The 14,350-nt window shown below is 56.5% G+C and overlaps 5 protein-coding genes across 5 annotated transcripts; 3 read left to right on the top strand and 2 right to left on the bottom strand.

The window, feature by feature from the left end:
* Positions 1-998: 998 nt before the first annotated feature.
* Positions 999-3,669, bottom strand: LTHEOB_12407 (Tbc domain-containing protein; the record flags this gene model as incomplete). The annotated part of the gene is made up of 6 exons (XM_035509271.1): positions 999-2,392; positions 2,454-2,587; positions 2,635-3,137; positions 3,213-3,371; positions 3,475-3,589; positions 3,647-3,669. 6 exons carry the CDS (start codon positions 3,667-3,669, stop codon positions 999-1,001), a joined length of 2,328 nt encoding a protein of 775 aa, XP_035364676.1.
* A 577-nt stretch (positions 3,670-4,246) lies between these two features.
* LTHEOB_12406 (uncharacterized protein) lies at positions 4,247-5,473 on the top strand (the record flags this gene model as incomplete). Its single annotated transcript, XM_035509270.1, has 1 exon — positions 4,247-5,473. The coding sequence occupies one exon, from the start codon at positions 4,247-4,249 to the stop codon at positions 5,471-5,473; it is 1,227 nt and encodes a 408-aa protein (XP_035364675.1).
* Positions 5,474-8,674: 3,201 nt separating this feature from the next.
* On the bottom strand, positions 8,675-9,886 carry LTHEOB_12405 (Histone-lysine n-methyltransferase 2d; the record flags this gene model as incomplete). Its single annotated transcript, XM_035509269.1, has 1 exon — positions 8,675-9,886. One exon carries the CDS (start codon positions 9,884-9,886, stop codon positions 8,675-8,677), a length of 1,212 nt encoding a protein of 403 aa, XP_035364674.1.
* A 1,467-nt stretch (positions 9,887-11,353) lies between these two features.
* On the top strand, positions 11,354-11,872 carry LTHEOB_12404 (Mitochondrial presequence protease; the record flags this gene model as incomplete). The annotated part of the gene is made up of 1 exon (XM_035509268.1): positions 11,354-11,872. The coding sequence occupies one exon, from the start codon at positions 11,354-11,356 to the stop codon at positions 11,870-11,872; it is 519 nt and encodes a 172-aa protein (XP_035364673.1).
* Positions 11,873-12,680: 808 nt separating this feature from the next.
* Positions 12,681-13,404, top strand: LTHEOB_12403 (uncharacterized protein; the record flags this gene model as incomplete). Its single annotated transcript, XM_035509267.1, has 2 exons — positions 12,681-12,759; positions 12,809-13,404. The coding sequence occupies 2 exons, from the start codon at positions 12,681-12,683 to the stop codon at positions 13,402-13,404; spliced, it is 675 nt and encodes a 224-aa protein (XP_035364672.1).
* Between the last annotated feature and the right edge of the window lie 946 nt (positions 13,405-14,350).

The raw sequence follows: 14,350 nt of genomic DNA, 5'->3' as shown, positions 1-14,350 counted from the left end.
GCTACCTACATATGTTATTTTTCTGAGAAGGAGTTGAGGCATAGTTACGCCTGGGGCCTTGCTATTCTTCATGCTAGCCATCGGCTGCGAGAGGGGACTGTACACGTCCGGACGATGGCTTCAACTGCCCATGTGTTGTTTCACTTTTTTTTTTTTTAGAAAACAAGAAGAAAAAAGCCGGCATAGCTGCCCTCGATTCAAGGATCCTGATATTCGCGCTAGCCTTCGGCTCCAATACCCCTCTGTATGTATCCCAGCGGCTATGGGTGTCAGGAGGACCTGATTTTCGCAGTCCATGTGATGAAAGCCCACCACAGCAAAGTTGACGTGTCCACCTTATCTCTACGGCGCTGTTCCAAGTTTAATCACGTCACACCGTTGGCTCTGAAAGGATCAGTATCCATGCTCTTCGCGCATCCACTCTTACCAAGCACCCAAGCCGCGTTGTTCAGGCGCCGAGGGCAGTTGTTGGGTACGATGGGCCGTCCCACCGGGTTACCGAATAAGGAAAGTAAGCTAGCCCCCAAATAGGATGTCCTTCCGCCGTGCGCAGCCCAACTGCTGGGCAACCACTTTTTGCTGAGTCGTGAGCCGAAACTCAACAGTTGGTATTAAGCCGGAACGCCATACTCCGTAGGCTATCATCCTGACTCAAATGCATGATTTCACATCCACTTCTAGACAATCGCTTCAGCTACCCATGCACGAGCGAAATTTCGGCTTCAGTACTCATCTGTCAGTCAGACTGGCACTGTGAATCTTTAAAAAAAAAACATTTCTGTCATTAGAACTGTCAAGCACAAAAGCAAGAACGGCGAAACAAACACTAGCATCTAAATGTACGTTAGATAATATATTTACTGAACACCATCTCTACCCCCCACAAAGAATCCAAAAAAGACAAAACAACAAAGCAGTCGCCACGCCACGCCATGCTATGCTCCCAATCCTCATGAAGACATAACACATCCCACATAAGCCCGCCCCATCAACCCTCCTCATCCGCTCTCCTCCCCACCAACCTTGACACTGTTGTTGCTGCTCGCCCCACTCCCATTATTGCCAACCTCATCCAAATCGAACACCTCCCGTATCGGCAACACTTCCTTCCCCTTCTTCACCATGCGCCCGCTGGCCGTGGACCCCGGCCCCAACGGGCCGGCCATGAACTCGTCATCCGTATCGCCGAACAAGAAGGCTTTATTCTTGTTACCGCTACCGCCCTCGGAGCCACCGCCACCACCACTAGCGTCTCCGCGCTTGCTGCCCGCGCCGCTCGAAGGCTTGTTGCGGCGGCGCTCGCGCTTCTCGAGGGGCTGGAACGTGCTAAGCGACGAGGCTGCGGCGAAGCTCGAGGCCGGGGTGGTGTCGGGCTCCTGGCCCAACATCCACGAGAAGGACGACGACGTGAGGCTGTGGCGCGGGCGAGACCCGGGTGAGAAGTTGCGGCCAAGAGTCTGGGCCGACGAAGCTGAAGCGGAGCGGCTTGTGTTGCCTTCGGAGGAGCCGCCGGTGGTGGCTGATTGTGGCACAGTAGACGGTGTGGGCTTGCGGCTCGTTGGAGCCGAGGCTGCTTTGGCTGAGTGCGGCGCGGACCGCTCCGTCGTTACACTGGAGTCCCCGGCCTCGCTCGACGGGACTGACGGCTCCTCGCTTACTTCAGTCAACGTCGATTTTGCGGCCGATTCTTCTTCGATGAAAGGGGCAGGGTCATCCGCCGGCAGTGGGATGCTGGAGTCTTCGAGGTACACTTGCATAACCTGTACCTTTGCGATGGCGAGGCTCAGGGACTCTATACTCTGCTTCTCCGAACCTTTTCCATCCAGAGCATCTTTCTGACACTCCCATAACTCAGAGACCGACTCCTCTAGCATCTTTGCTAACGCCTTATTGCGCTCTTCCAGAGCCTCAATCTTGCTCAGCAATTCTGCAGGCTCCGGTCCCTTGTTGGCTTCTCCGGTGATGAGTGACCTGAAATTAGGGGCGTTGCGGCCTGACTGTATTCCCTGAACATTCTTGCGGAAGTCGCCCATTGCATCTCTTATAGTCTTGTTAACGCCCCATTTTTCACCAGTCTTATGAATGCCTCGGGCCGCATCTTGGATTATAGTCTCGATGCTTCCTGACGGCGATGCTCTAGGAAGGGTGTGGAATTTTAAGGGAGAAAGTGATCTCTGAGGAGAGGTCTGTTCCTGGGGTGTCTCTGGTCGTGGCATGGGTCGAGTAGGCGCACGACCTGAGTAGGTCCGGATGATTTGGCTTGCGGTCCCCCAGGTAAGCTTTTCGCTCAACTGAACCGCATCTTGAACAAAGGTCCGCGGAGGATCATCCTTTTTCGGTGCCGGGTACCGTAGCAAAAGCGTGATGGCAGCATTCGCATCAGCCTCGAGCACTGCATTCGGTGTTAGCAAGGAAAAATGGCAGTGGCATAGCAGTGCACCCACACTCCCAACGGACACGAAGAAGCATGGCTACACACACATAGTCCACGATCTCCAAGGAGGGGTCGGCAGCAAAGATGAGATCCCACATTGGGAGGACATCATCGAAGGGGAACTCGCGACCGAAAAGTAACCGCATCCAGCGCCTTCAAACGTCAGCTCCCCGGTCAAAATCAAGGGTAGTAGGACGTACATTAGGAACATCTGAGGTGCAACCTCTATTTCCTTGAGATGATCTGCCAGCTCGGGATCGGCTTTCGGAAGAAGCTTGTCAAATATATGGCGGCACTTGACGAGCATAGGAGAGTCATCAGACTGCTTCGTCTTGGAAGGCTCGTAATAAGCCTTTGCATTCTGCATGACCAGGCCGAACAGGGTGAAAGTGTCGTGCTCGATGAAGTGCGAGTTGCACATGTCGAGCAACAAATCCTTGTGCTGGGTGCGGTTATCCACACCGGCCTCCTTCGGATCCACGGCATCCCTCTCGACGACCCACAGTATGGGGGCAAGCACCTCGTGCATGCCCTGTCTATAGCCCACGTCGGGATTCAGCTTGCAGAATATGAACAAGATGTCGAGCAGCATCTTCTGGGTGTCGGGCTGGCGGAAGTAGGTGTTGTCGGGCATGCAGCGGTCGACATCCTGGAAGATTTCGGCGCGCAGGGCTTCATCTTTGCGCAGAGCAACCCAAGGGGACTTTCACAACTTAGTCAGAGGTCAGACTTGTGTTTGCTATGCGCTACCCCGGCGGTGCGACGCGTGTGTACGTACTTCATCGCTTTCGCTGAGCGGGTCGAGGGCGGATTCGAGCTCATCGGGGTTCTCGATGGCACGCAGGAAGTGGGCGCGGAGCGAGTCGTAGACGGAGCGCGACTCGGCAAGGGTCGAGGGCCATTCTTGGAGGTCGACGTTCTCGAACAAGAGGAATGCCTGCGAGTACGAGCTTAGCCATGGGCGGATCCGGGGTTCGGCAAATCATAGGGCGCGCAGAGAGCCTATTCCGACCTCGATGCTCTCTCCAGCGAGGACTCACCTTCCAGCACGCGGAACGCTGACCGTTCACGAGGGCTGACGGCGCGGAGCCAAGGCCAACGGCGGAACGCAGGTCGGCGAGGCTCTTTGCCTGTTCCAGCAATTCCCAGGAGGCTCTGCGCGAAGTCAGGAGTCAGAAAGCGCCGCAAAGCTCCCGTGGCACCTCTGCTTACCTTGCGTCTCGAGCGGATCTCATGTCGGAGCGGTGACGGGGTTGTTTGTGGAGGAGTCTCGAGTGGCAGATGACGTTGGTTGACCGCCCACCCACGGCCCCTCTCGGCTAAACATGCCCACCCTAAACATCCACCAGCACGCGCTATCACCATCCGCATCGCAGGAACGGCATCACTCTGCGCGCTTGATTTTCTAGAAGATATAGTCAAACGCCCGGGTTCCGGAGGCATACCAGCGGCTCTGCGGCTGCCTCCGTCTCAGGATAACCATCAACATCAGCCCTTTGCACCGAACTTTGGACATCACGAAGACCTCCTTCGTGAGGACAGCTCGCTCAAATGGCGTATACAATTATTCTTTGTTCCTGCCGGGCTACATTGTCTCAACTACCGTCTCCTATTTTTGGGACCAAGGTCTTGTTTAATCCCCTTTGTCTGCACCGCTTTGTTTCCCTCCGCGATTGTATAAAACAATGCTCCTTCTCGTATATGACTGCCTGGTGCGTAACGCTGTTCGTCTGGTAGTACCCACACTCTTTGTATTTCGACGTTGTTTTTCTAATAACCCAGTACTGCTGGCAGTCAGGTGAGTAATGCGTAATGAAGACTAACGATACTTCAATCGAAACGGGGGAGAACAACCTCGAAAAAGTATTCAAGGAAGCAGTAGAGAGCAAGCCTCAGCTTTCAGAAGTGTTCGAGCTCTCATCCGGAACCGCTCCAGACCTCAGCAACCCTATCCACCCGCTGTTCCGTCAGACGAACTTCCCGTCGTTGAGCACTGACGAGTATGAAGGTATGGAACTCGCGCTCCGGTTAGCGTCGCTTTTCATCACCGTGGTGCCGATGCTCGAGTGGTTCGTCAAGGCTGCGTACGACTTCGAAGTCGTCCATCCTACACGCACTAATAAGAAAGTCCTCGAGCAGGTCTGCGAGTACAACCGCGGACACTACGCCGTCGTGTCGGACGCGCTGCTCAGCCTGGCCGATTTCGTCGACTTTGACTTCGACATCTTCCCAGACTTTGTTAGTTGCGGACGCACACAGCTGTACGCCGTTAACAGCAGTAAACGGCGGAAGCAAGCGCCTGAAGCGGTGCACGCCTGGTTCCAGAAGACTCACCAGCAGCGGAGACGAGTGCGGACGAAGCTGCACGCCGACTTCAGGGCATATGCGCGGGACGCCCTCCAAGGCTACTCGCCCGAGGCACGGCTGCGCTACTCGTTCTTCCTTGCCGTCACAATCACGCATGAAGTGTGTCATGCTTTCGGCCTGATGAAGAGCAACGGCGCAGACGAGCCGTACTTCTCTGCCGACGCCCCCGTCTCGGACTGGGGCACTGCATGGGAGATGTGGGCGCTCGGCGGCGAGATCAACCCCTGGCACCCGTCCAGGATGGCGCCCACTGTGACGCTGCTGGCAGCCGACTGGGTTGACAGGCGGCGGCAGAAGGTCAATGGCGGTCTGGCCTCGTCGGTCGTGCCAATGGACTGGATCGCGATGTGGTTCCGCCAGCACTTCTGGGCCGAATTGGAAAGCGGCAGCGACGTGAGGACGCTGCCCCTCTGCGACCTGCGGGTCTGGCAGCAGGCGGACCGCAGGGGGTCTGTGACAAATGGCAAGGTGAGTCTTCTCATGCCCGAGTCTCCTCAGGCAATCTCCCCCAGCCGCGGTAGAAAGAGGAAGGTGAGTGAGGGAGACGACCGAGACTCGGGCTCCGCTTCTCCCGAAATGATAGACGAAGAGAGTTCAAGCCACAAAAAACGGTCTCGCACGAGAAATGGGGAAGCTGTGAGCCCCAAGACGGCGAGGATCGACAATCGGTGAGCGGAGAGGCGCTATATTTAGAGATGAAGTGGTGATTTGCTGTTACATTTCTGTAGGTATCTTCTTGGCCAACCGGCTGGCACCAACAACGGCAGGGCCGTGGTGTGCAGTTCTGAGTGGTCAGTCCATAATGATCTTTTCTTTGTTTGGCATCCTGGGCCAGAACGTCCGCCTTCTTGTTTCATCACATGCAAGCTTCCCGATATTTCCACCAGCGTCCACGCTATAGTGCACGATCACCGTGCCAGCTGTCTGCGGCATCATGAGAACGCCATTGCACTTTCTCTAACGAGTTCTGCGTCCGATAGTTGTGAACCGCTCCCTGCCTCTGTTTCTTCGCACCCACTGCTCCACACTCATCAATGGGGTTACATTGGATGGCCCGGCGTCTCCGAAGGCTAGCGTGAAGAAATTTCTCAACTACCAGTGCTAGGTGGGGAGTTCATTCACCCTTCAAGCCAGCGGCAGTGTTTTGACCATGCGTTCATACCCAAGCAACTGCTCGGCTCCCGATACTCCCTTCAGCTTAGGCTATCTTTGGCAATTTCATCATTTTTGGCCTCAGCTCTTAGTTGCAGCGCCATTCTACGGACGCTAGTCGGTCAGACGAGCAGTTTCCTCGTCCATTGACTGATGGGTTCCGCTTCTATGTTTGGCATGAAGTGCTTCCCAAACACTCCTGATGACTGAACGCGTCATTTCACTGACAAGAATGCAAACCCCAGAGTCGACCGCAATGCCTAGATCGGGGACATGCATGGCGTAAGCACCTTCCCGCGACCACCCTTGCCCTAAGACGCCATGAGTAAGAAAAAAAGCAGACGCACAAGCCAACCAACGACTCTAATCTTCGCAATCACCCGAAATGGCCTCCCACCGACGCGGCAACTGTCGTATTCACGAGCCGTGCCGGTCGCGACCAGCATGGCGGACCCAGACGGTGCGCAAGATGAAAAGGAGGCAGGGGGGTGAGGGCGTGTGATTGCGTGCCACTTGATCGTAGCGAAATCAAACCAACCACAGGGGACCACCATTCCATCCACGCGGAACAGCCCTTAATTTTTTTTTTTGTTCCCGCGAGGAGGCACTGGCCCACTTGCGCCTTTTCTCCTCTCATACACACCAACGTTACACACTGACTCTCGTCCCGCCGCAAGGTGCCGAACGCATGCTAACCCCAGAAAAGACCACACACCCAAGAACGGTAGCACCGTGCCGCGACCCGCGCCGCACTTTTTTCCTCTTCGCACACGCTATGCCAACCTCTGTGATGTGCCCAACTTAACGCGTACGGGAATAGCCTCACCGCTAAAGACGTTATTTCGGCAACCCGTGCCCGCCTACCCCTCTTCCCCGGCATTCCAAGCGTTAGTCGAAGTTACATTGTTCTGTGTTGCCCTTTTTGCCTCTCCTCGGGACTGCCTCGTAGGGAATTCGGCTCCTTCGGAGCGCCGATCCGTCACATCAAGCATATCTAACATTAGCATACACGTGCAGAACGTCACCAATGGCAATATGTTGTGTCCTGCATGAGACGAGAATGATAGGAAGGGCGCGTGGTGTGTATGTGAGAAAAAGCATGAGGTCAGAAAGCTGGGCACGGATTGCGTATGCACGACCAGGTAGGTAAATGGACAACACCATCGTGGCAATTTACAGCCCCAATCCCTGAGAAAGGGAGAGAATAGGGAGAAGGGGAAAGAAAGAACGAGAAGGAGTATTAGATGCGCAGGAGGAATGCGTTCGAGCTCCTCAGGAATTTGCGTATGCATTGGGCCATCCTGGGCCAAGTACTGCTTTGCTTTGCACATTCTGGGCTGCCCCCTTCTGGTGGAAGCCTCCGTCCAGCGCTCCGGGCGTGGGCAATGATCCGTGTGCGCGTGCACAGATGGTGGAGGTTTTGCAAAACAAAGAGCGCGAATGGGCGCGCGCCGCCGAATCCTTCGAGGGACGTTAGATTCGCTTAAGCGGAGAATTTGGGGTCCAAAAGGTAGGTCAGAAGGGGGGGTGTTGATCTCAGACAGGGTGAACAAATGCCTCCCCGTTAATAATTGCAGCCGCGGCGGGCCGGCGTGCGTGCATGGCGGCGCTGGTTGCGCACTTGTGCGTGGGTGGGTGCCGGGAATATGGTTCTCTCGGGCGGGCATTGGACGAGCCGGGATGCCCTTCCCGTCATCAAGATGAGATTTTCTCCATGCATGCGCCTCCACGTTTTTGCAATTCTGCATCACGGCTGCGTCTGTCGGGTAGCAATTGTTTGACCATGAGGCTTTGTGCAGGGAGATCGGCGTGGTGATCAGCTTTGGCTCGCTCCGTCAACCCACTCACGACCCATAACTCGGCAGTCTCCAGATTCGCGTGGCTGCGAGAGCTTTGTGAGATGAGAAAAGATGGGCCCGAGGTGCGTGGGATCACCCTTCCTCTAAGCTTATCGCAGGAAGAAAAACGACGTGTGCGTGACGCTAGGCCACGTTCTCCTCCCTTCGAGATCCACATGCATGCATGCCGCCCGGTTGTCGGTGGGAGGAATTTATTTTTGGATCAAGCCAATGGCGTGCATTGGTGGATCCTTCAACCCCCGTTCTGACTTGTGCAACCGAAGGCCCCATCGTCCGCCTGCACACGCTTTAGCCGTCTGCTGATGTCATGCGAGTGTCGCTACAACTGCCTCCGGCGGGACGAGATACGGCGTACGCGCGGCGCTTCATCGTTAAGCCGGCGCACCATGCTAGCTGCCGCGGCAATTGCGCCTTTGTGTGGGGTTCCTGAAAAACTTGTCTCAGCGCGGTGTTCACTGCGGATGCAGCTGGAATTCAGGCGGTGGCGGGTGGCGAGCTACATTTTAGCTGCCCAGAGATTCTTGCGATTGGAAAGGGGAATATGTGCTACCGAGAAGATACTATATATACGGCGGCAAAAGCATAAAAGGGAAAAATAAGGGTGGGAACACAAATAAAAAAACGAATGCATCCAAGAAGCCATATCTTGGTTTCCGCAAGCGAGGGTATCAATCGCTAAAAACGCTTTCACAAAACTTGTGAATGGGACATAGGAAAATCGTGGGGAAATGGGTAGCGACCGATCTAGAAGTGAAGAAGTCCGAAATGTACCACCAAACCTGACTTTCTCAAGCTCTTGCCGTTGACTTTCGTGATAATAAAACACTTCTTTGCTTTTGTTGTTTTCTTGTTGCCCACTGCGTCATCGTGAGCCTCTTCTCTGCCTCGCTTCCATCCACTGTCTTTCCAACTCGGCGGCTCTGCGTGCAGCCGCCCGACGTTGGTGGCTCTGAGCCTCCCATTGACTCTGGGCGTAGTCGGGGAGCTCTTCGTCGTCCGGTGGCATGCTGTAGTCGTCGTCGTCTTCCTCCAGCGATCTTAATGCTGCGACCAAGTCCGCAGAAGAGCGTGTGACGGCGACGTTTTGGTCCATGGAATAGTTCTGGTCGAAGGGGTATTGCGGGAGAGGTTGGGAACGGGAGTTGGGCTGCTGGGGCGGTGGTGCCCGAGGAGCATAGTATTCTCTGTAGAGAACCTGGCTCAGGGGCCGCGCCTGGCGCACAGGAGAGAATGGATCGAAGCCGCTTGTCGCCTCGGCGAAGCGGTGGAGTTCAGCGTCGCTTTCGAAGGCGGTGCTTGGCCTGCGCTGCTCCTGGGCCGTGCGGTTTGGTGAGCTTTCCCAAGGGGTTCCGGGGTAAGTGCGAGCGGCACGGAGGGGAGAACGGAGAGTCTCGCCGTTGTGAGACGAGGAGCGCGGGCGGTCAAGCGGGGAGAGAGGGTAGAAGTATTCTGGACTGGTGGGATAGTCGCTGGAAACGGTTCGCGCGGGCGGCTGCGCAGTGAAGTTGCGGCCGGAGGGGCGCGAGGGCACCCTCAGCGGCGACGGACGCATGTCGTGGTGAGAGCTCGACGGCATGGTGGAGGGTCCGGAGATGGAGTCGGGGTAGGAAAGTTGCGAGGCTGGGGCAGACCGTGACAGTTCGCGGGCGGGGTGGTAGGAGAAAGGCGACAGCGAGCGGGGTGGGCCGCTGGTTGTATCTTCTGGGCGGCGGCGGATCAGTGCTTCCAGCTTTCGGGGCTTTCTTTTTCTCCTTTCCTCGTCCGATTCGGCGGAGGGAGGGCGCGCGTCGCGGGTGCGTTGCCAATCAGGAACACGGACGTTCGCCCAGCGCGAGGTGGGCGGGTTTTCTAGAGAACGGTGCCAGTCAGGAGCGGAATGGTCGGAGGCGTCGTGTGATTGGCTGGGTCGAGACTGGTCCATGCCGGCGCAGGTGCCGACCTGGGCGAGAAGGGTGGAGGAGGCGAGCAGCAGCTGGGCTGTATAGCTGATATAGTCGGGCCCTGGAGTCACCAGACGGTCTTGGTCGCGGGCAGCGGAGGCCAAAGCGGGAGCGGACGCGGAACAGGGTTGCATCTTGGGACCTGGCGGCGATCAGGATGCTGCAGAGGGCAGGCTAAAACGAGCTAGCACCGAGCGATCACCAGAGAAGCGAGGGCGGAGGCGAGTCACACAAGTGAAATCCGGCAGCGTGGAGCTGGTGGCGAGCAGGCATGATATCTACGGGCTCATGGCGGCAGTAAGGCTGATAGTAGCAACCGCGAGCCGCTGAAAATAGGCGAAGGATGAGCCAACATGCGGCGGTGGTGCAACGCGCCTTGGTGCGGACGTGAGAGTGCAGTGAGCACTGAGGCTGGCGCAACGGGATCGCGCACGTCTCGTTCTCGCATTGCGCGGGCCGAGGGGTTGCTTGCCAGGCCATGTGGGCTTACAGTGGAGCGTGGTGTTCGCCCGTGTAGAAGACGCCAAGCCCGTCAAGCTTGTGCCGCCGATCGCCCCTGCACAGCCTCCGCTCTATTTTTGGCCGCGCCGCCGACGCCTCAGGCAAGCCCAGCCCTCAACACCGCAAGCCAGACCATCTCGTCCGCCCCCGGCCGCCCCGCCCCAGCTGCCACCCTCGCAGGTGACGTCGCCGCCCTCCGCTGCCCAGCTCGCCTCCGACACGCCCTGCCCACCGTGCACGGGAGCCGCGCGCATCGGGCCCGGCGCCGGCCAGCACCACCGACCAGGCCCGCGATCCTTCCGCACCGCGCCAACACGCCGAGCTCCCGCGGCCATTCACGGCTCGCCCGGCGCGCCTCTCCACTGCCAATGCTCGCGTCGCGCCTCGAGAATCCTGCACAATATCCGCCTGTCACGCTGCCAAATCTACGATCTGAGTCGGTGTACAAAGCCGCCGTCTCCCTGTTCCTGAACCCCACACCACCTGTAGCGCTGGCCACCTGATCCACTCTCATCTCAGTTGGCTCCTTCTGCCCTGTGCATGCCTCCCGAGCCCTGAGCCTCGGTTCGGCATCTACCCGTGGCTGCTGTCTCCCGCGGACTTAACGACGCCCTCAGCTGCCGTCGACCGCGCTATTGATGTGCTCCAGCTGTGATCTCAAATGAAGGGTTCCTGCATATCTATTTTAGTGCTGACCACGGCATGTCCGTGAAGGGCAATCGTCCTCGAAACGGCAATCAAACTGGAAGCATTCCTCTCGGGCCCGTCGGTACCGGCGGCCAAGTTAATCGCGACCATTCGGCCGATTCTGCATGGTCTGATCGCACCGTGGCACGTGACGCTTCCGTTTTTCTCTACTGTGTACGTCTGGGGAGCTTGGCTAACCCGCCCTCAACACATCAGCGCACCTCTGAATCCTCTGCCGCGTGGTGCAGGGCTGCTCCTGGTCGGTCTATTTTCGCGCTGACCGCCTAACCTGAACATCCAACTGCAACACCGTACCTCAGCCACGTTGCCGCCCTCATTACATATTAACCGTTGGAGCAAGCAAGCTCCGTGCAGACCTTCTCGTCTCTTTCCGCTTCAGGCGCGCCATCGTGATGTTGCCAACACTGTCCGACGTGCCAACGCATCACCCGGACTGTTGTTTGAGCCTCTCCACCGCCTTATTTTCGAAACTCGATGAAATTCTCTCCGTGTCGAAGGCGCCTGTTCTCTCCATCGGCGCCGGGAGCGGCTTGTTCGAAGCAATTCTTAGTAGCAGAGACCCCTCTCGCACCGTTGAGGGTGTAGAAGTCAACTCATCTGTCAACAAATACCTCCCTGAAGAGTCGACTTTTGTCGTTGGCGGCACGTGGGGCTTGTGCCCTAGAGCAGAGGATATTCCTATTTGGGTCTTCGTTTACCCGCGCGTGCCCGCGCTTGTCAAAAAATACTTCGAGACCTTTGGTCAAGCACGCCTTCAGCTCGCCATATTCCTAGGGCCGAGAGCTGACTGGGCTGATTTTCAAGACTCGTTTATCGTTCCCGGATTCACCTCTGTGGAGATTGTGGAGGATTGTGGGCTCGTCCCATACGAGGTTCTGGCAGTCATCAGGAAGGAATCCGCCGCCAAGTGACCGAAACTCATCAGCGGTCTGTTTCTGCTCGCGATTCACAACGCGTGCCCGTGTCAACCGCTTCTGCCTGCACAACATCATGTGTAGGAGCTGTCGCCGACCTCAGGCATCAAATGCCGTCGGCATCACGTAACGTACATCTTTACAATATTTAAAGCCGTGGTTATTGTCGGCTAGCGCTACTACCACCATCACAGTAGATACAAAGACCGACATATCCGTGCAGACCCTGAGCAAATAATAGCAACCAGAACAACAGTGCATGAACTTGCAGAAATCAGCAACTTCACCCCAAGGACCAGTTTCCGACCCCAGTCTAACAGCATCGAGAACCAATCAGAGCACTCTCAGCCTTAGAGAAGCCAAGGAAATTTGGGAACACGCAATCCTCCTCTTCAGGAATTATGACTGGTCCGAGGCCATCATCCATATCCAACGCCTCCTGCGACGCTCACGGAACACTCCTGGGCTCAATCGCGCTGCCCTATGGGCCAACCTAGGCATCCTGCGTATGCACTTGGGCGAATATTACCTCGCACTCGAAGCCTTCAAAAAGGCCATGGAGAAAGCGGGGGTCAGCGTAGAAAAAGCGACCGATCCCGATGGCACGCGTAAGTCCCTTTCTTTTACCCTATTTGTCATTTGTCTACTGTGGGAGAGTGAGTGAGCGGTCCAGCCAGGGCTGACTAACAGCTCCTTCGATGATGACAATAGCTAAAAACCCTATGCTGACGCTCGACCCTTCATCGACAGCAGCCTTACCCGACGCGGTATCTGCGTCAGCAGCCTCACCAGCAGCAGCGCCAACATGCTCCGCACCGCACAGCCCACATCTGGGGCCGCGGCCGCGGCCCCGGTACCAACCGAGCAGCCACGCGGCAGGAGCAGTAGGAGCAACAACCGCGCATCATTCCTCCTCATCCCTCCTCATAACAGGAGCAGCGCCAGCATTAGCAGCAGACTTGCGCACTGACGCCACGTTGATCAAACGCACCACAGCCGCGCTCGTCAGGCACCATCAGCATCACGAAGGAGCAGCAGGAGGAGGGCCTCGTAATCACCGCAGCGACAACAATCACCTGTCCGGCGGCGGCCGCCGCCGTGACTGGGCCGAGTCTAGTGATAACCGTCAGCATCACCCTCTACGTCGCCCAAATGCGCCCACCACCACCGCCATCTACCCTTTCCTTGCCGGCCTTGCGGCTTACCACCTACCGCGTGACGACGACGGCGGTGCTTCCAAGGGTCTCCGCCTCGCGCAGCGCCTCTTCCGCACCTGCCTATCACTCCTCCCGCTGCCGGGAGGGGAAGGTGTTGGTGGAACGCCGGGAGAGGATGCTGCTGAGGTGAAGGTCGACATGACGCCCCTCGGCTTGGCGTGGACGCTGGAGCGCACACGAGTGGTCTGGAATACGCGCATCTGCGGGGTCAAGGCCGACTGGGAGGAGGGCCGTGGCGACTTGATTGCAGGGAAGCATTGGGGCGTCAACGGCATGCCCGGCGGCTTGTGTTTTGAGTTTGTGGAAGGATGAGGAGGGCGGCGGCGGCGGCTGAAAAAAGAAAGAGAGGTGAGTGGTTTGAGGGAGCGGGGAGTGGTGGTGGAGATAGCGGGTGGCGAGACGGTGGCTGGCTGGCCGCGTGGATAGAGGCGGATTGAGGCGGGTAGTCTGGCAAATAAAAAGCGATACTCATTCTTGTGTTTGGTGTGACTGTGCAAGGCTTTGGGGCTTGGGGTGTGATAACCTGACGAAAAAAAAAACCCCCCCAAGTTGGAATACATTCTGCGATACGCACTTTGTTCGTGCGTGGCGTCTTTGTTCCTCATACTGAAGTGGTGATTCGATTGTGCTATGGGAGTGATGAAGTGCGCTGCATCATCATTGGTGGTCGTTGTTGGCGCCATTCGTACTGCAGTGATACCAGTACGCATCAACTACATCTAATGCACTAAATCAATTCTCGCGAGAGGATAGACTCTTTATACCTAGGAAATGTACCATTGAGACATTGGCGAAAGGCGAGTTTTTTTGGTGTTTTTTTGTAAGGTTTACGAGTTATCCCGTACATCGTCTCCTCTGGGCACTCAAAACGAAGTCCTCAATCATCGCCGACGCCTTGAAAATGGCGGTCCAGCCAATGCATGTCAGTTGCGCGTGGTGACTACGTGTAACTATTCACTGCATGCACGGTGGCGTTTGCGTCTTCCTGCTGATCTGGAGTAGGGACTTGGCTTTTCCGTTAAATTGCGGCTTCTACTTACTTTTCTTAGTGCTCACTACTGGCAATGCCAATTAAAAGGTCAGTTTCTAAAATTCTCAAGCCCCCGGACAGTTCACTGTTCCCTTTGTTTTTGGTGGTTTCAATTGCACAGTCTTTTATACATCAGATAGTGATGGTGCATTACCTTTCTATTCGCCATTTACGCATGGGCGAATCCATCAAAATTTAATGAAGTTGCCGTGCATGTTTCAACACCGC

This window comes from Lasiodiplodia theobromae (assembly GCF_012971845.1).
Source record: "Lasiodiplodia theobromae strain AM2As chromosome Unknown scaffold_62, whole genome shotgun sequence".
Classification (NCBI taxonomy): Eukaryota; Fungi; Ascomycota; class Dothideomycetes; order Botryosphaeriales; family Botryosphaeriaceae; genus Lasiodiplodia; species Lasiodiplodia theobromae.
This window is presented reverse-complemented; position numbering and strand designations above follow the sequence as displayed.